Source organism: Kogia breviceps, chromosome 8 (genome assembly GCF_026419965.1).
Source record: "Kogia breviceps isolate mKogBre1 chromosome 8, mKogBre1 haplotype 1, whole genome shotgun sequence".
NCBI classification, from domain to species: domain Eukaryota; kingdom Metazoa; phylum Chordata; class Mammalia; order Artiodactyla; family Physeteridae; genus Kogia; species Kogia breviceps.
This window is the reverse complement of record NC_081317.1, coordinates 29,257,489-29,277,024: the sequence shown is the minus strand read 5'-3', so window position 1 is coordinate 29,277,024 and position 19,536 is coordinate 29,257,489. Positions and strand designations below refer to the sequence as shown.

At 42.3% G+C, this 19,536-nt stretch overlaps 1 protein-coding gene across 2 annotated transcripts in view; it reads right to left on the bottom strand.

Annotated features, from left to right (window-relative positions):
* TMEFF1 (transmembrane protein with EGF like and two follistatin like domains 1) overlaps positions 1-18,553 on the bottom strand; it is a 95,450-nt gene extending 76,897 nt beyond the window's left edge. Inside the window, exon 1 of one of the 2 annotated variants that reach the window (XM_059072847.2) lies at positions 18,200-18,553. In XM_059072847.2, coding sequence (XP_058928830.1) covers positions 18,200-18,401 — 202 coding nt within the window. In that variant the 5' untranslated portion in view covers positions 18,402-18,553. Of the gene's footprint in view, positions 1-8,830; positions 8,920-18,199 lie in introns of those variants that run through there. The other variant, XM_067041081.1, reaches the window with a different exon arrangement.
* Between the last annotated feature and the right edge of the window lie 983 nt (positions 18,554-19,536).

Here is a 19,536-nt window from a genome sequence, read left to right as displayed (position 1 = left end):
TGGCCGCTGAGCCTGCGCGTCCGGAGCCTGTGCTCCGCAACCGGAGAGGCCAAAACAGTGAGAGGCCCGCATACCACAAAAAAAAAAAAAAAAACTGGAATGTGTACTCAATGCATTATGAATCTGGTTTATTCAAGAAAGGGGAAATTCCAGCTATTCTCAAAGAAAAATTCTGGGCCCTCTTCTAAAATACTGTTTAATAAATATTTTTAAGTTAAAATGCTACATGCATTTATGAATTATTTTGTGACTCCACACTTAAAAAACTTTGATTAACAACTACCAGAATCTTAAAGCACTGAGACAAAATGGCTCCTACCATATATAAAAATATTCTGCCCTCAGCCATCCCATTGTGATATCTCATTTTACTTCTCTCTCAGCATTCTCATGCACTCCCACCACTCAAGTCTTCAGTTGCTTTTCCCCAACCTTATTAAAGCCATTTCATCTGCTTTTGCAGTGCTATTTCCAGCCTTCAGAGCATTGTTGGGCAAAGCCCTATAAATGAATACTTAAATAATACTTAACAATAAGTATTCTTTAAGTACTTATCAACACATGGAAATTTTCAGTTCATCGCCAGTTGACTCCTTATTGACTTCCCTTCAGGACATGTTCAAACTTTGTACCTTGTTCTTAAGAAAATTTCAATGGGTTTATTCTCATTCTCTAGATGTTAATAGTATTTGGGAAAGCCTGCATACCAATCCAGTCTTACAGGACCCCTGTAGGATGCTTTCACTCCCCAAAAAACCCCAGCTTGTTCATGACCCCATATCCAACTGCCTACAAGACAGTTCCATGATCTCTACACTGAAAACAGTGGAAATATTAAGAATATTTAATGTTTAAATATTTAATATTTAAACATTAAAATATCACCAGGAAATGGTGTGACACAGCCATGGGACATTAAGCAGCAGTTTAAAAGGTTGTATATATTATATAGCAATGTGGAAATAGCTGATGAATGTCAAGTGAAAAGGCAGAAGACAAAGCTATACACATACACCAAGATAATGTATAAAAAACACATATAGGAAAATCCAGCCAGGAAAAAACAAAAATTGGTTAACAGGGGCTGTGTTTGCACCAGTTGAACATGGATGATTTTTTCTCTTTACAAGTGTCTATATCAGTTATATTTAATGGGGGAAAAGACTCTATGATTTCAAACAACCCCAGAGACAGCTTGCCATACAATGGACAAAGCGTGAGTTTGGGGGTCAATACGGGCCTTGTTCACATTGTAGAGTATACCACCTTCCATAGGTATTGTAATGATTAGATGAGATAATGTATTAAAAAGCAACAGTGCCTAGAACAAGTAGGTAGACAACAAAGATTCACTTCCTCTCTTTCCCCAGACCAGTTTGAGAGATACCTTTGATGACACAAATCATTGAAAATCAAACAACAGATCTATCTAGTAAATGTTGACTTCAGTCTCAGCAAATGAGATGAATTAGGAATTAAATTCTCTTCAACTCGTTTACTAAATTAACCATATTACATTAGTGATTTTCTGCTATAAAGATATGAGGGAGAAAATAAACTGTACTCATACTTCATGATATAAAACCAAAAGCAGTTTACATTAATATTAAACAGCATCTGCAGCAGAGATGACTAAAAGTTCTCTAAGCTATATTTAATGAAAGAAATTCACATGTGCCACATAAATTATCTGACTCCAATATTTTTCATCCCATTCTGCACACTACTGCCAAACCACCCTTTGTTAAACACCACTTTGATCATGTCAATCCTCTACCCCAACACCTACAATCATTCCCTGCTGCCTACTTCAATTCTAAATGCATCTATGTCAGTATGCTTCAGGCAAGCTGATGGGGAGGACAGTTTATCGCAGGATCAGAAAGAAATACCTAGATCTCAAGCTGGGTATTAATGGTACCCAGGGTCTCTCTAGCCCTATCAAAGATCTCGAACTTCAACACTCTCTCCCTTACTATTTCTCACTAGCTTGGCAAACCTGTGTGCTTCACTCACAGATCCATAAACTGAAGTCCTATATGGTTGCCAGGGGACAGGAACAGAAAAGTATTGGGACTGTTAATAGGTATGGAAATTCTTTTGGGGGGCAATGGAAATGCTTTGTAATTAGAGAGTAGATAGTGGTGATGGTTGCATAACATAGTGAATATATTAAAAAACACACTGAATTGTATACTTTAAAATGGTGAGTTTTATGTTATGTGAATTTATATCTTAATAAAAAGTTTAAAATCAGAGAAAATAATCATGTTACCTAAATTTTAAAAATAAATGAACAGGCATTATAATTCAGTGTTTAAGAGGCAGACCCTAGAATCAGACCTCCTAGATCAGTATCCTGGCTCTGTCACTTATCAGCTATGTGACACCTTAGTAATTTACCACTCTGTGCCTCCGTTCCCTCATCTGTAAAATGGGGACAATAACACTAGGGACAATAACAGTACCCATTTCATAATGTTGACGAAGGATTAAATAAAGATAGGGAAAGCACTCAGAGCAGTGCATGACACATCATAAGTGCTATGTTAAGTGTTTGCTATTATTTTTTTATTAACACCAGCTCTGGAGAAGGTGTGGAAAATGAGCACTCAAACCAACTATAAAAGTATAAATTGGCAGAACCTCTCACAGGATAATATGGCTGTATACATGGAAATTTTAATTGTCTCTATGCCTTAACCCCACAATTCTATTCCTAGGAAATTATGATAGGGATAGAAGACAAAACATATAAAAATGTAGGTACAAGATTGGTAACATCAGCTTTTTTTTTTTTTATAGCAGCAAAGTGGAAAAAAACCTAAGTGTCCATATGTTGGGAATTAATTAAATAAGTTATTGATGAAATATTATGCAGCCACGAAAGTATGCAGCAGAAACACATACACTGATATGGAAAGACCAAAATCCATTATGAAGTGAAAAAAAGCAGGTTATAAAATTATATAGGGACCTCCCTGGTGGTCCAGTGGTAAAGAATCCGCCTTCCAATTCAGGGGAGGCGGATTGGATCTCTGGTAGGGGAACTAACATCCCACATGCCACAGGGCAACTAAGCCTGCACGCCACAACTGCTGAGCCCTCGCGCCTCAACTAGAGCCTGCATGCCGCAAACTACAGAGCCCACGAGCTCTGGAGCCCGTGCACCACAACTAGAGAGAGAAAACCCGCACATCACAACTAGAAGGAAGCCCGCGCACCACAACGAAGAGCCCTACACGCAATGAAAGATCTCACATGCTTCAATGAAGATCCTGCATGCCACAGCTAAGACCCAACGCAGCCAAAAAACTAAAGAAAAATAAATAAACTATATAGTTATAATGCAATTTATATTTTGCAACATATACATGTTTATATAAGTATTTTAAAATTCTGCATGTATATTCAGTGTATTTCCTCCATCAAAAAATTTAAAATATCAATAAATAAATCTAAATACAAAAAAACACCCTCTGGTTCTATTTCTTTTTTCTTTCTTTTTTCTTTTTTTGGCCGCTCCACACAGCTTGTGGAATCTTAGTTCCCCGACCAGGGATCGAACCTGGATCCACAGCAGTGAAAGTGCTGAGTCCTAACTACTGGACTGCCAGGGAATTCCCATCTCTGGCTCTATTTCAAACCACTATTCCTTAGTGTCTGCAATAGCAAATGGAATGGGAGGTAGCCAGAACCCAGAAGTCACCCACAAGGACAAAAATCTACAAAACAACTTGCAGGTCGGCACGGAAGAAACTGATATTAACTATTTTAAAAGAGAACTTTAAAAGGACTTCACAAACTCCAGTGCATTAGAAAGAGTTCCAGATTCAGAGTTTTGATTATTTGATTAAGTAACTATATAATTTTGGCCAACACTAAATCTCTCTGAGAAATTCCAGTTCCCTAGAGTAAAAATGGGTATAATAATCCCTCCTCACAGGGTTGCAAAGATTAAATGATATCTTTACAAAAGACCACTGGAAACTGTAAAGGTTACTTCTCCCCTTTGGGACAGAAACTCTGATACAACCACAACCTTAAACCATGGCAAACTGTTATAAAATAGTGAATAATTTTTTTAAAAAACTAAGTTTAATTAAATGGTAACCAGGAAGAACTTATGGTCTGAACATGGAGAAGGAAACAATGGTAAACATAATGGCACCACCTAAAAAATATCTCAAACTACTTTAAAGAGAAAAAAACTATGAAAAAATGAACACAAGACACTAAACAAAGACTGAGCTGACTTGTGAACAGTAGAGGATCTAAATATACAATAAGGCTATAAACAACAGAATTGAAATAGAAATATCAGCAGTTTAGATTCACTTGTGAAACAGTATTATACGAAAGCTGACAAGGCAAAATAAGCTAAACTTAAAAATTCCAAAAGATTTGTCCTGTGAACAATAGTGGCTCCAGGTTAAATAGGATATGCCAAAGCAAACATCCATATCAAGGAAAAAGTTCAAACTTTTTCTGGTATAAATTGAAATAGTTTCAGCATAAACATTAAGATACTGCAGAGGAGAATGGCAATCATCACAGACTTCTTCTTTACATTTTTCCATATTCCTCAAATTTCTTATATCAAACAAATACTGCCTTTATAACAAAAAAAAAGGTGTGGGTTTTTTTTTCCTTTTCTTTTTCTTTTCTTTGCTTTTTTTTTTTTTAAACCATGGAAAAGAAAGACTCAGAATATTTGCACAAAAATGAGAGGAATGGCGCCATGGTTGAAAAGTTTCTGAAGGCAGAATAATATGTTAAGAACTTTAGAATTCAAAAAATGATGAAACTACTGAGCCATGAAAAATACATAACACTTTTCAAAAGGAAATAAATTCAAATAGTAACAAAAGATTAACAGTAAATCATCTAATAAACTAAAAGCAAATACTGAGGGAGTTTTAAGATTTAAACAGAATTTCAAAGTGCATGAGAAGAAAAATATGCAAAATCCTAAATGCTTCATTTCTCCCATGAGAGAAGCTAATAATGGAATTAATAGTAAGAATAGTGAAAATAGTTCTGCTAAAACAATGTTTCTAATAATGTAAAAAAGGGGGTAGAGGGAAGGAGGAGGTAAATGGGTTGACATTATCTCCCAATTCAGCTTTTAAAAAATTGAGGACTTCCCTAGTGGCGCAGTGGTTGAGAATCTGCCTGCCAACGCAGGGGACACGGGTTCGAGCCCTGGTCTGGGAAGATCCTACATGCCGTAGAGCAACTAGGCCCGTGAGCCACAACTACTGAGCCTGCGCGTCTGAAGCCTGTGCTCCCAACAAAAGAGGCCGCCATAGTAAGAGGCCCACGCACCGCGATGAAGAATGGCCCCCGCTTGCCGCAACTAGAGAAAGCCCTTGCACAGAAACGAAGACCCAACACAGCCAAAAATAAATTAATTAATTAATTTTTTTTAAAAAATTGAAAATTTACATGCCATTAGAGAAATCACATATATAGGGGAAATGAGGGATAACATATATGAACTTAAAAGATGGTTGGTTATAATAAAAAAGACAATAACAAGTATAGGCCAGAATATGGAGGAATTAGAACCCTCAGACATTGCTGGTGAAAATGAAAATGGTGCAGCCACTTTGGAAAACAGTTTGGCAGTTCCTCAAAATGTTAAACATAGACTTACCATGTGACCCAGCAATTCTACTCCTAGGTATTTACCCAAGAAAACTGAAAACATATGTCCACAAAAACGTATACATGAATGTTCATAGCGGCATTATTCATAATAGCTCAAAAGTAGAAACAAACCAAATGTCCATCAGGTGATGAATGGATAAAGAGAATGTGGTATGATCCATACAATGAACTATTATTTGGTCATAAAGAGGAATGAAATTCTGATACATGCTACGACATGGATGAACCTTGAAAACATTATGCTAAGTGAAAGAAGCCAATCACCAAAGGCCACATATTGTATGATTCCACTTATATGCAATGTCTAAAATTGGCAAATCTACAGCAAAAGATAGATTAGTGGTTGCCTAGGGCTGTGGGAGTGGGGTTTGGGGAGTGACTGCTAAAGAATATGAGGTCTCTTTTGGGGAGGACAAAAATGTTCCCAAATTGATTGTGCTGATGGTTGCACAAACTTGTGGCTATACTAAAAACAACTGGATTTTACATTTTAAAAGATAATCACGATAATGGAGGGTAGCACAAATATCATAATTACTTCACTTAATGTAAATGGGCTAAATACCTATGAAAGCAGAATGGTCTACATTGGGAAACAAATCCCAACAATTAAAACTAAAAAACAAACACAAATCCAAAAAGGAATGGGCAACATTATGACTTCAGGAGATTCTTTCAATCTGCCTTGCACAAAAATAAAAAGTACAAAAAAAAATGAAACAAAAACTATTCAATGTATATGTCCCTAACAGAATAACAAAAATATAATAAAAATTGTGAAAAATAAACATGTATCATAACTGGAGGCTTCAATGTTTCATTAACAATAGATGACAACACAAAGAATTAAAAGGACAGAACTGATATAAAGCATAAATTAAACCATTTCCCTTGGTCGGAGCCAACGTGGCAAAGTCAGGTTCAGAAAAGAAAGATTTAGATACATAGATATAGATATAATATAGATATAGATATAGATGTAAGGTAGATAGAGATATACATACATATAGATAGAGACAGAGATAGATAGATACAGAAAGAGACTATGATAGAGCAAATGTGGTGAAACCTTAACTGGGAAATCTGGGTATACTAATCAACTTATCTCAAAGTTTGAAATTCAAAAATTTTTTTTAAGTTTAAGTAAAATTAATAGTTATATAATAGGAGAGCTTCCCTAGTGGCACAGTGGTTAAGAGTCCCCCAGCCAATGCAGAGGACATGGGTTCGAGCCCTGGTCCAGGAGGATCCCACATGCCGCAGAGCAACTAAGCCCGTGCACCACAACTACTGAGCCTGCGCTCTAGAGTCCGTGAGCCACGACTGCTGAGCCCACGTGCCACCACTAATGAAGCCTGCGCACCTAGAGCCCATGCTTCGCAACAGGAGAGACCATCGCAGTGAGAGGCCTGCACACTGCGGGGAAGAGTGGCCCCCGCTCGCCGCCAACTAGAAAAAAGAAGGCCTGTGTGCAGCAACAAAGACCCAACGCAGCCAAAAATAACTAAATAAATTAATTAATTTTTTTAAAAAATAGTTATATAATAGGAGACTAAGAAGCCAAGGAAATAACACTTTCTTTTCTGAAGTATATTTCATAAAATGTGTTCTCATACTAGAATGCAGAGACACAGCTAGTTCTAATGTGAAAACCTAGAAATTCTATGACACATTCTTAGACCATAATGCAAAACCACAAAACAATCTATCTGTAACATATCTAAATTCATAAATTTTACAACAATGATCAAAGGAATGTTATCATAAATGCCTGTGGTCTTAAGCGAAAAAAAAAAGCAAACATCGGGCTTCCCTGGTGGCGCAGTGGTTGAGAGTCCACCTGCCGATGCAGGGGACGCAGGTTTGTGCCCTGGTCCGGGAGGATTCTGCATGCTGCGGAGCGGCTGGGCCCGTGAGCCATGGCCGCTGAGCCTGCGCGTCCAGAGCCTGTGCTCCACGGCGGGAGAGGCCACAACTGTGAGAGGCCCATGTACCACAAAAAAAAAAAAAAAAAAAGCAATGATCTGTTTCCACCTCAAGAATTTAGAAAGAAAAAAAAGGGAAAGTTGAAAAAGAGGAAGTACTAAAACTAAGATATAAAATTAATAAAGGAAAACTAAATATGATAAAAATATCATTAGAGACTATTTCAAGGAAAACAGTATAGTCAGAGATAGCAGGGCAGCTTTCAAATACGAAGAGGTAGGAGATGGATTCAAGGCAAAGGCTGAGAAGGAAAAGAACAGAGTGCAGCACTGCTGGTGGAAATGTAAATTGATACAGCCACTATGGAGAACAGTATGGAGGTTCCTTAAAAAACTAAAAATAGAACTACCACATGACCCAGCAATCCCACTACTGGGCATATACCCTGAGAAAACCATAATTCAACAAGAGTCATGTATCACAATGTTCATTGCAGCACTATTTACAATAGCCAGGACATGGAAGAAACCTAAGTGTCCATCAACAGATGAATGGATAAAGAAGATGTGGTACATATATACAATGGAATATTACTCAGCCATAAAAAGAAACAAAACTGAGCTATTTGTAGCGAGGTGGATGGACCCAGAGTCTGTCATACAGAGTGAAGTAAGTCAGAAAGAGAAAAACAAATACCGTATGCTAACACATTTATATGGAATCTAACAAAAGAAAAAAAATGGTTCTGAAGAACCTAGGGGCAGGACAGGAATAAGGACACAGATGTAGAGAATGGACTTGAGGACACGGGGAAGGGGAAGGATAAGCTGTGACAAAGTAAGAGAGTGGCATGGACATATATACACTACTAAATGTAAAATAGATAGCTAGTGGGAAGCAGCCACATAGCTCAGGGAGATCAGTTTGGTGCTTTGTGACCACCTAGAGGGGTGGGATAGGGAGGGTGGGAGGGAGACGCAAGAGGGAAGAGATATGGGGATGTATGTTTATGTATAGCTGACTCACTTTGTTATACAGAAGAAACTAGCACACCATTGTAAAGCAATTATACTCCAACAAAGATGTTAAAAAAAAAAAAGCGTGTAGCAGAAGTTGCAAGGAGTACAGGTAGGAAAGGTGCTTAGATGGTAAGGGTTTGAAACTGCAGAAATAAGGATTTGCATTAAAGTTGGTGATGGTGAGTAACAGGAATGAGGGAAGGAATACACACCAATATTTGACCCTCCTCCAAACAGGCTCTCCATCCCAAATCAAGAGCATCACAGTTCATCCCGCCTCCTACGGAAGGTGATCCAGAAGCTAAGGGAGAAAAAGGTCAATGAAAGGATGGCTGGGTAGGGACTAACAAAGTGAACAGCTGATGCCCCACTAGACAACTCTGGAGGATTTTTGTCACGTGGCAAGAGCCTAATGTTACCAATACCTCCAAGTTTAGAAGGGCAGACCACAATCCAGATTTTTAAGTGACACCTCAAGATTTTCAATGGTTAACAACCAATGCAGTTTTTTAAAATACAGTGCAGGCCAAACAAGTCCTATGAGTTCTCCCCATTTCCACTATTGTTATCTTTCACCATGCTCCCAGTCTCTTCCCTTCTCCCTTTCATCTTCAACAATTCCAGACTTTGTTTTCTAAAGCCACAATGTCACTCAAATCCTTTAAGTTTCCCTTTGTCTTCAGAGCAAGTGCCAAACCTTCAGCTCAGCCTTCAAGGCCTTCCTCTAACATGGTGGCAGTTGTGCAACTCACCTCCTGCCTTAATCCCCACATCCCAGTATCCCCAAATATTCCCCTCGCTGTCGCATCTTTGTACCTTTTCCAACACCATTCCCATGGCCCAGAGAATACCCCTTCCAACTCTTCTGAGTTTCTACGTTCATTCAGTCATTAATTCCACAAATAAATATGAGATGGGGGGCTTCCCTGGTGGCACAGTGGTTAAGAATCCGCCTGCCAATGCAGGGCACACAGGTTCGAGTCCTGGTCTGGGAAGATCCCACATGCCACGGAGCAGCTAAGCCCGTGCGCCACAACTACTGAGCCTGCGCTCTAGAGACCGCGAGCCACAACTACTGAGCCCGCATGCCACAACCACTGAAGCCTGCGCGCCATAGAGCCCATGCTCCACAACAAGAGAAGCCACCGCAATGAGAAGCCCGCACACTGCAACAAAGAGTAGACCCCGCTCGCCTCAACTAGAGAAAGTCCGTGCGCAGCAACAAAGACTCAACACAGCCAAAAACTAATAAATTAATTAAATAAATTTTAAAATATATATATATATATATATGAGATGGGCATCTAATTTTGTGCCAGACACAGTTCTAGGCACAGATAACACGCAGTGAAAGAAACAGACAAAAATCCCTGCCCTCATGGATCTATACAGAGGAGTCGGAGAATAAGTAACATGTACAACAGGTCACACAGGAAAAGGTGCTTTGGAGCAGGAAGAAAACATAAATGAGGATTAGAGTGGGAGAGGGGCAGAAGGGGTGGAAGGTGGAAAAGGGTGCAATTTTAAGGCATCACTTTGAAAGTGATATTAAAGACGTGAAGGAGATGAGGGGATAAACAACTGGGACAAGGTTCCAGGCAAAAGGAACATCAACAGCAAAGGCCTCAGGCAAAAGTGGGGCTGGTGTTTCAGGCTGACATTCTGCCTGTAAAGCCCAGCTAGAGTGCCACTTATTCAGAGAAAGTGTTGTTTTGATTCCTAGAAATCAGAATTCCCTCAACACTGTATCTGTATCTTCCTTAGGGCACCTTGCATAGTGGAAACTCTCACTGATGAATTAATCATAAAAGTCAGGTAGAGCAAGGAATCATTTTTTTAAATGACACATACATATTATAACCATTTTTAACTTTAAACATATAAATGTACATTCATTTCCCCATGTAGCATCAAGATCTTTGGGTCTACGAAATGCAGCTCCCCCCTTCCTTGGATAAACCACACTCATAATCCATTATCTACAATGTCTGTTTTCCTCTCTTTTACAGTAGAACGGGTCTTAAAAATACTTGCAAAGTTTTCTAGGAGCAGAGTCCTTCCAGAGATTTATAAGTTTTCCCCAATCTGTTTCAGCTGTCTTGACCACAATGTAATTCATTGAAAGGCAATTATTTCAGCTTCATGCCTTTATCAAATCTTTCCAAAGCAATGCATAAAAACAATTCCTCGTGCATTCACATTTCATCTGTTTGAGTAATATTTATTAATTTATACTCACAAGTACCAGTGGTATAAGTAAATCTGAGAACAAACACAACTGATTCTTGGTAAGCAGAGAAATCAAATGATACACAGACAAACCAGAGTTAACCTACCCCTGGAGCATCTGTGTGCTGTGGGATTTGGACAATATGGTTTACTAAGGGAATGTTTAATACAGAAAGTTAAAATCAAGCCCAGCAAAGGATCTGAATAGACATTCTTCCAAACAAGATATATAAATGGCCATTACGCATATAAAAATGTGCTCAACATCATTAGGGAAATGCAAATCGAAACCACATTGATCCACAACTTCAACTAGGACTCCAACTAGGATGACTATAATCAAAAAGACAATAACAAGTGTTGGATAGGATGTGGAGAAACTGGAACCCTCATACAGTGCTGGGGAAAATCTAAAATGGTTGCAGCTCCTTTAGGAAAGTTTGCTAGTTCCTCAAAATGTTAGAGTTAAACAAGAAAATTGAAAACATATGTCCACACAAAGACTTGTACATTAATGTTCACAGCAGCATTTTTCATAACAGCCAAAAAGTGTAAACAACCCAACTGTCCATCAACTGACAGAAAAATAAAATGTGCCATATACATCCATACTGTGGAATATTACTGAACCATAAAAAGGAATAAAGTTCTGATACATGTTACAACATGGATGACTCCTGAAAATGTCAGGCTAAGTGAAAGAAGCCAGTCACAAAAGGCCACATATTGTATGATTCCATTTATATGCGACATCCAAAATAGGCAGATCCATAACATCAGAAATAAGATAAGTAGTTGCTAAGGGCTAGGGGGAAAGAGGAACATGGAATCACTGTTAACAGGTATGGGATTTCTTTTTGGGGTGAAATGTCCTGGAATTAGATAGTGGTGATGATTGTACAACTTTGTGACTATACTAAAGATCACTTAACTGTACACCTTTTAAAAATTCCAATGCTGTCAGTGTTTAATAAATGCTTACTTTTGAGTGGGGTGGAGGGAAGAGGGAGAAAGCCAAGGTCTAGTAAATAGAAATTTCCTCTGTATATTTATAAGAGACTATCTAACCACCTCTGTTGGAACATAAGGCCCTTGAAGGCAGAGATGACCTCTCATATATTCCCTTAATATCTAGTATATTAGGTTATACTAAGCAGGTACTAAATCAAGGTTCATTAAATAAGTTAATAAATACCCACATATTACATACCAGGGATCTAGAAGTGTCCTGATCAAGATTTTATACTAATTAGGAAAAATTCACTTTTTATTCCCCAAAATCCTGAATTGCCACTAACAAGGCACTTCTGTTAGGTCCCATTTGTTTATTTTTGTTTTTATTTCCATTACTCTAGGAGATGGATCCAAAAAAATATTGCTTCAATTTATGTCAAAGATTATTCTGTCTATGTTTTTCTCTATGAGTTTTATAGTATCTGGTCTTACATTTAGGTCTTTAATCAATTTTTGGTTTACTTTTGTACATGGGGTTAGAGAACGTTCTAATTTCATTCTTTTATTTATTTGTTTGTTTGTTTGTTTATTTTTTGCCATGCCACACAGCTTGCAGGATCTTAGTTCCCTGACCAGGGATCAAACTTGGGCCCCAGCAGTGAAAGTGCCGAGTCCTAACCATGACCACCAGGGAATTCCCTCCAATTTCATTCTTTTACACATAGCTGTGCAGTTTTCGCAGCACCACTTATTGAAGAGACTGTCTGTTCTCCATTGTATATTCTTGCTTTTGTCATAGATTATTTGACCATAAGTGCATAGGTTTATTTCTGGGCTTTGTATCCTGTTCCATTGATCTATATGTCTGTTTTTGTGCCAGTACCATACTGTTTTGATTATCGTAGCTTTGCAATATAGTCTGAAGTCAGGGAGCGTAATTCCTCCAGCACCACTCTTCTTTCTCAACATTGCTTTGGCTATTCAGGGTCTTTTGTGTCTCCATACAGATGTTAAAATGTTTTGTTCTATTTCTATGAAAAATGCCATTGGTAACTTGATAGGGATTGCACTGAATCTGTAGATTGCCTTGAACAGTATGGTCATTTTATTTATTTATTTTTTAATTTATTTATTTTTGGCTGTGTTGAGTCTTCGCTGCTGTGTGCAGGCTTTCTCTAGTTGTGGCAAGTGGGGGCTACTCTTTGTTGTGGTGCGTGTGCTTCTCATTGCGGTGGCTTCTCTTGCTGCAAAGCACGTGCTCTAGGCATGTGGGCTTCAGTAGTTGTGGCTCACGGGCTCTAGAGTGCAGGCTCAGTAGCTGTGGTGTACGGGCTTAGCTGCTCCACAGCATGTGGGATCTTCCCGGACCAGGGATCGAACCCATGTCTCCTGCATTGGCAGGTGGATTCTTAATCACTGTGCCACCAGGGAAGTCCCAGTATGGTCATTTTAACAACACTGATTCTTACAGTCCAAGAACATGGTGTATTTTTCCATCTGTTGTGTCATTTCAATTTCTTTCATCAGCATCTTACAGTTTTTGGAATACAGGTCTTTTGCCTCCTTAGGTAGGTTTATTCCTAGGTATTTTATTCTTTTTGATGTGATGGTAAATGGGAGTGTTTCCTTCATTTCTCAACAAGGCACTTCTCTTAATCTGAAGTTTATATCATCCATTTATATCATCCTTACCACCACCACAATCCAGAGGATCCACTTCTAATTCCCATGGCGTTTTAAAAACCTACTTCAAATTCTCCACCTTAAGTCTCTCACCAATGCAGCTTGTTGGTCTCTCTGAATGTTTTTCTTTCTCTTTAACCCCATTCCCTAAGACATCTATGTCTCACATGTTTAGCGTCATTTTTTCTTCTCTAATACCCTAGAGCCAAAAAAGACTATTATCATTATCTCCACATTATAAATGAAAAAAAAAGGTGGGGGGCATGTCTAAGGTTACCTGGTCTCCTGGGTTTAAGGTTCATTTTTCTTCACATAAATTCTGTATTTCCAAACTTTTTTCTCTTTGGATGAACATGGAGCTTTCTGATAAGTTAGATTTTTAAAAGAATAAGTACAATAAAAAGATATAAAATCAAAACAATAACTATAAAGTCCAGAATGAGTGGAGAACTGAGACAGAGGACAATTTTTTTTTTAAAGTCTTGTTTAGAACCAGAAGAGATAAACAAAGGGCCCACTGCTTAGGGAAGATGTTGTAATATCAAGAGATAACAGGGATAATACAGATCCTTTCAGTTTCTTCTTTGTTTACCTAATCTTCTCCAAAGAGCATGACCTTCAAACTAGGAAAGGTAGAACTCTGATAAAACAAAGCTAACATCTAAAGGTAAGTGGCATGGAAAGTGGACAGTAATGGAATAGAGAGCTAGTTCAAAAGAATTTGCTTTCTGATCCAAACAAATCATACTCCATGGTACTGAAAAAACTTAAGATCTGACTGCTGATTATCTAAGCTATCTTGACAAGGTGCCAGAAGACCAGAAATGAGAGAATGCATTCTCAATTTTCAAAAAAGGAGAAATGGAAATCCAGAAAAAAAAACCCATAAGTAAAATTGCCACATATCCACTGAAAAACTCTAGAATGGGTAAATAAGTTTTTGAACACAATAAAAAGTAAAAGCCACCATGTGCTCTTGATTAAGGCAGACTATATGACATTTGTTTTTTGATATGATTACTAAAATGGAAAATGGATGATACAGACATATATATATACTGATTCAAACAAGACAATCTGACAGAATCTTTTAATGATAGGCTGGAGAACAAAATGGGAAAATGTTGAACAGCAGAAGCTCAAAAATCTGTTAAATGCAACTAGGAGGATGCATAGCTGGCTGAACATCTGGTTGATTAATGTATCAACATCAACCGATTTAGAAGGAAGTCTGCAGTAAAATATCACATAGTTCCGTTCTTTTCCACAATCTAGACAACTTCTATTAATTTAATAAAGCCACAGATCTGCTCTTCACATTTACATGGGCCACAAAGCTGTGAGTGACCCAACTCACACAGCCAGACAGAATCAGGCTTCAGAAAGGTCAGAGTAGGCTGAAATGATGGTCCAAAACCCAAAATGAAAATCAACAGGGAGTCAAGGCCAGCATTTAGATTTTAAAACTCAAACATGTAAAAGAGTTTTGGAAAATGGAAAATACCTGGGTAATAAAAGCTACTAAAAAAATCTATGCACAATCTCAACCTGCATTAATAGATGCCTATGTTCAGACTGGAGTATTATAGCTCTCTAATTTATCAACGTAAAAAAATTTATTTTCCGGGGTTTCCCTGGTGGCACAGTGGTTAAGAATCCACCTGCCAGTGCAGGGCACACGGGTTCGAGCCCTGGTCCGGGAAGATCCCACATACCACTGAGCCTGTGCTCTAGAGCCCGTGAGCCACAACTACTGAGCCCACATGCCACAACTACTGAAGCCCGTGCGCCTAGAGCCCGTGCTCCACAACAAGAGAAGCCACCGCAAAGAGAAGCCCGCACACCTCAATGAAGAGCAGCCCCCTCTTGCCGCGACTAGAAGCCCACGCACAGCAATGAAGACCCAACGCAGCCAAAAATAAATAAATAAATTTATTTTTAAAAATTTTATTTTTCATATGAATCACTCCCAGATAGATCTTCATCCTAGAAAGAGTTATGACAAGAATCTACAAATATCATTTAGTTAAAACTCTAGCTTTAGACCCAGTTATTCAAGTATATCTTAACATTAGGAAACATTTGATGAGCCTAATTTACTGTTATATATATATCCAAATATCAATATACCCTTGAAAGAAGACTCAGATATTATTAAATCCAAATCCCTCTTTTAATAAAAAAAGGAAACTAAGAAAAATTAAGTAACTTGCTCCAAATCACACAGTTGCTTAGCAAAGGCCAAAATCCCTAAATCGGTCCCTTTTTTCCACACCATGTGGGTTTCCAGCCCTGTATGTCCTTTCTTAAAACTTGTATTATCCGGGCTTCCCTGGTGGCGCAGTGGTTGGGAGTCCTCCTGCCGATGCAGGGGACGCGGGTTCGTGCCCCACTCCGTGAAGATCCCACATGCCGCGGAGGGGCTAGGCCTGTGAACCATGGCCACTGAGCCTGCACGTGCTCCGCAACGGGAGAGGCCACAGCAGTGAGAGGTCCGCGTACCGCAAAAAGAACAACAACAACAGCAAAAATTTGTACTATCCATAAAGAGTTAGAATGCATATACAAAAACATCCGTCAATACACACTTTATTTTGCTAAGGACAAATTAGCTCAGCAAGAACAAATAACCACAGCACATTAGCCCATAAAATATTTTGACATAGTGTGATCACTTACTAGCTTGATAACCAGTATTTGTTAACAAAAAGGCACTCTAATATACAAATGACTTTTATTTTTAACCATTAAAGTGTAATTAATGGTTAAAATATTATCCCATATGCCACTTAACATTAGAAAAACAGGGACTTCCCTGGTGGCACAGTGGTTAAGAATCCGCCTGCCAGTGCAGGGCAGGTTTGAGCCCTGGTCCGGGAAGATCCCAGATGCTGCGGAGCAACTAAGCCCGTGCGCCACAACTACTGAGCCTGCGCTCTAGAGCCCGCGAGCCACAACTACTGAGCCCGCATGCCACTTAGTAGTGGCACCTAGAGCCACTAACCTGTACACCTAGAGCCCGTGCTCCGCAACAAGAGAAGCCCCTGCACCCCAACTAGAGTAAGCCCACACGCAGCAACGAAGACCCAACACAGCCAAAAATAAAGTTTTTTTTTTAATTAGAAAAATAAAGTAAAAGTTATTTCACGGATGGAAAAGTTTTAATGGACACACTGTTGTTTACTATGCTAACCCCTCCCCCATCATAAAACATGCCATTATGAAAATTATTAAAAGATTTTTAGATCTTCAAACCTTAAGAGCAGGCCAAAGGTTTTCTTCATGTAGGGTAGCATAAGCACCTGTGCTGAGGCCCTCTGGCTCCCTCCTCACTCCCCCAAAAACAATGCCCCTTCAAGAGCCCTTTGAGTACAAAGGTTGTCTGGCAGGCAGACCAGCCGGATTCCCTGTGGCCTGTCCACCCTCTCTTTCCCCCTCTCCCCCGCCCCCCATGCTGCTTCTCCCACCCTTGGTTCAAAGAAGACAAGTGGAGAATGAGAACTGATAAAAGGGCAAGTTAGGAAGGCTGTGGCTTATGATCACCAGCATCTGCCAGGCCAGCTCCAGGAGGACCTACCCACCCCTAAATGAGACCTGGAAGCCTCTCCTTGCCCCAGGGCTCCTCTGGGACCCGTTGTGAAAGGAAAAGGGAACTTCACGGCCAGGATACCCTCCTCCAGTCTCGTCCCCAGCAGGCTCTTTGTTTCCAGCAGCTGCGGGGGTGCAGACGGCCTTGGAGAGAGGGGAGAGGTCACTCCCTTGCTCCCGTGGCTGCCAACCTCCAGGCCCTCCCGCAAAGCAGACAAACGCACGCACACGATCACTCCCTCGGAACCGCTTCCCTCTTTCCACACCACCTTAACCCGGCTCACATCTTGCTACACAGAGGCACTCCCTGAGACCTAACTGCCTCTTTCTATTAGCCAAATCCTACACAGGATGATTCCCTAGCTAACCACCTCCCTCTGAATCGACACAAACGAGGTTCACCCCAGGACCCGCACCCTTCCTGCTCGGTGCATACCCCCGGCACATCCCTGAGCTCCTGGCTTCACCCAGCGCAACACACAAAAGCAGAGGGTCACTTCCAGGGCCCCAGGATCTTCCCTGCTCATATCCACAGACCCGGGGTCACTCCAAGCTCCGAGCGCCCACCTCTCAACCCAAAAGACACACACACACTGTCACTCTACTTGGTCAATCTGCGTCCTCTGGGCCACCCGTTCCCTTTACCCACACGACCCCTCTGAGACCCGAGTGCCCCAAGAAGGAATCTCCCCAGCGCACGGTCACTCCCCTGGCCCCTCACCGTCACACATACACACAGAAAATCCCTGCCTGGGGCCGCCCTCCCTCCCCTGAGCCTTCAAAACACAAACACGCGCTCCCGCGTGTACACCACGATCACACCGGGGGCCCCGGCCGCTGCCTCCCCTTCGCCGGCCGGGCCTCACCTCCTCCCAACACTCCCGGCCGCCCGCGCCCAGCCACCCGGCACACACGGATGCACGCACAGCCACTCCCCGGCCCCACGCCGGTCCCCAAGCCCGCACCGCGCGCTTGCGCCCTGCCCCGCGCCCTCGCTCACCCTCGGCCCAGCTCCCGGGACCCCCACGCCCGGGCCCGGCCCAGTCAGGTCTCGGGGACCTGCAGGGAGGCGGCAGCAGGAGCGGAGGGAGGGAGGGGCCGCAGGGGCGCGTTCCGGCCAGTCCTACCTGAGCAGTTGATGCTCTTGCCTTTGCCGCCGGGACAGTCCCCGCCGCCGCCGCCGCCGCCGCCGCCACCCGGGGGCTGGTTGGACGCGCGGCTCCCGGGAAGAGAGAAAGCGAAAAGCAGAAGCACCGACGTGTAGCAGCAGAAGGCGAGCGGGGGCGCGGCCGGCAGCCGGAGCGGCGCCTCAGCGGCCGCGGCGCCCATGACTGGCGCCCCTGGACGGCGGGAAGCGCAGGGAAGCGCAGGCCCCGGGCATCCAGCCGCGCGCCGGGAGCCCAGCCGCTGCCTCGGCGCCAACTACCAGCCGCGCCGCTGCGCCCGGGAGCAGCCCCCCAGCATCCCCGCCCCACCCGCAGCGCCCGCCAGGCCCTGGCCCGCCGCGCTCGGGACGGAGTCGGAGGGTCGGGACGGGTGCGCGCGAGGGTTCGAGCCCGCGCCGGGGAGACCGAGGCCGGGGGACGAGCGGGCGCGCGCGCGGCGGGAGGGGGTCGTGGGGCGGGGGTCGCGGGGCGGGGGCAGGCCCAGCCCCTCGCTCGCCTGCTTGCCTTCCCTTTGTGTCCGCAGCCGTCGCCGCCGCGTCACAAAGACCCCGGCCCGCCCGGTGAGGGGAGCGTGACAGAGCCGCCGGCGGGAGGGGTGGCTGCGACCCCGCCCCGCGCACACCCCCAGCGCTCGCGCCGGCAGCTCCGCCCCCGCCCGCGGCCGGCGCCGCCTCCGGGGGAGCTATTGTTCCTGCGGCGGGGCGGGAGCGCGGGGGGCAGGAGGTGCTGTCGTCCTTCGGTCCGGCCACGGGGGCTGGCGGGCGCCGAGGAGGCTCCGAAAGCATTAGCCTAACAGACGTTTTTGCCGCCCTTTGTGAGCATTTTTGAAGCGTTTCTTTGGCCCAGCAGTCGGGATGGGAAAAGGGCAGGTGGTCTATGATATAGCTATTTTCTAGGTGAAGAACCTGAGCCGCGGAGAAGTGAAGGTGACTTGTACAAGGTCACCTACGAGGAAACGAGCAGGACCCCAGAATTGAAACTCAAGTTCTGACTCCAGCTTTGTAGTTCTTAGAGATGGAGATAAATGGCTAAAGTACTCGGATCCTCATCCCCACCCTATTCCCACAAACGCCAACTGAATTTAAAATAGTTTTTAAAATTCTATACTGCCCTCTCCCCCTAATAATAGCTAATATTTACATAGGATTTGCTACATATGAGACCTGGACAACGTACTTTACATGAATCCCCTCCAGTTCTTTTCTACAGCCTGCAAGGGATTTTTCATTCTCATCCCCATTCTACAGAGGAGGAAGTTGAGACCCAGAGAGGTAAAGTGATCTGACTCCCAATCCAGT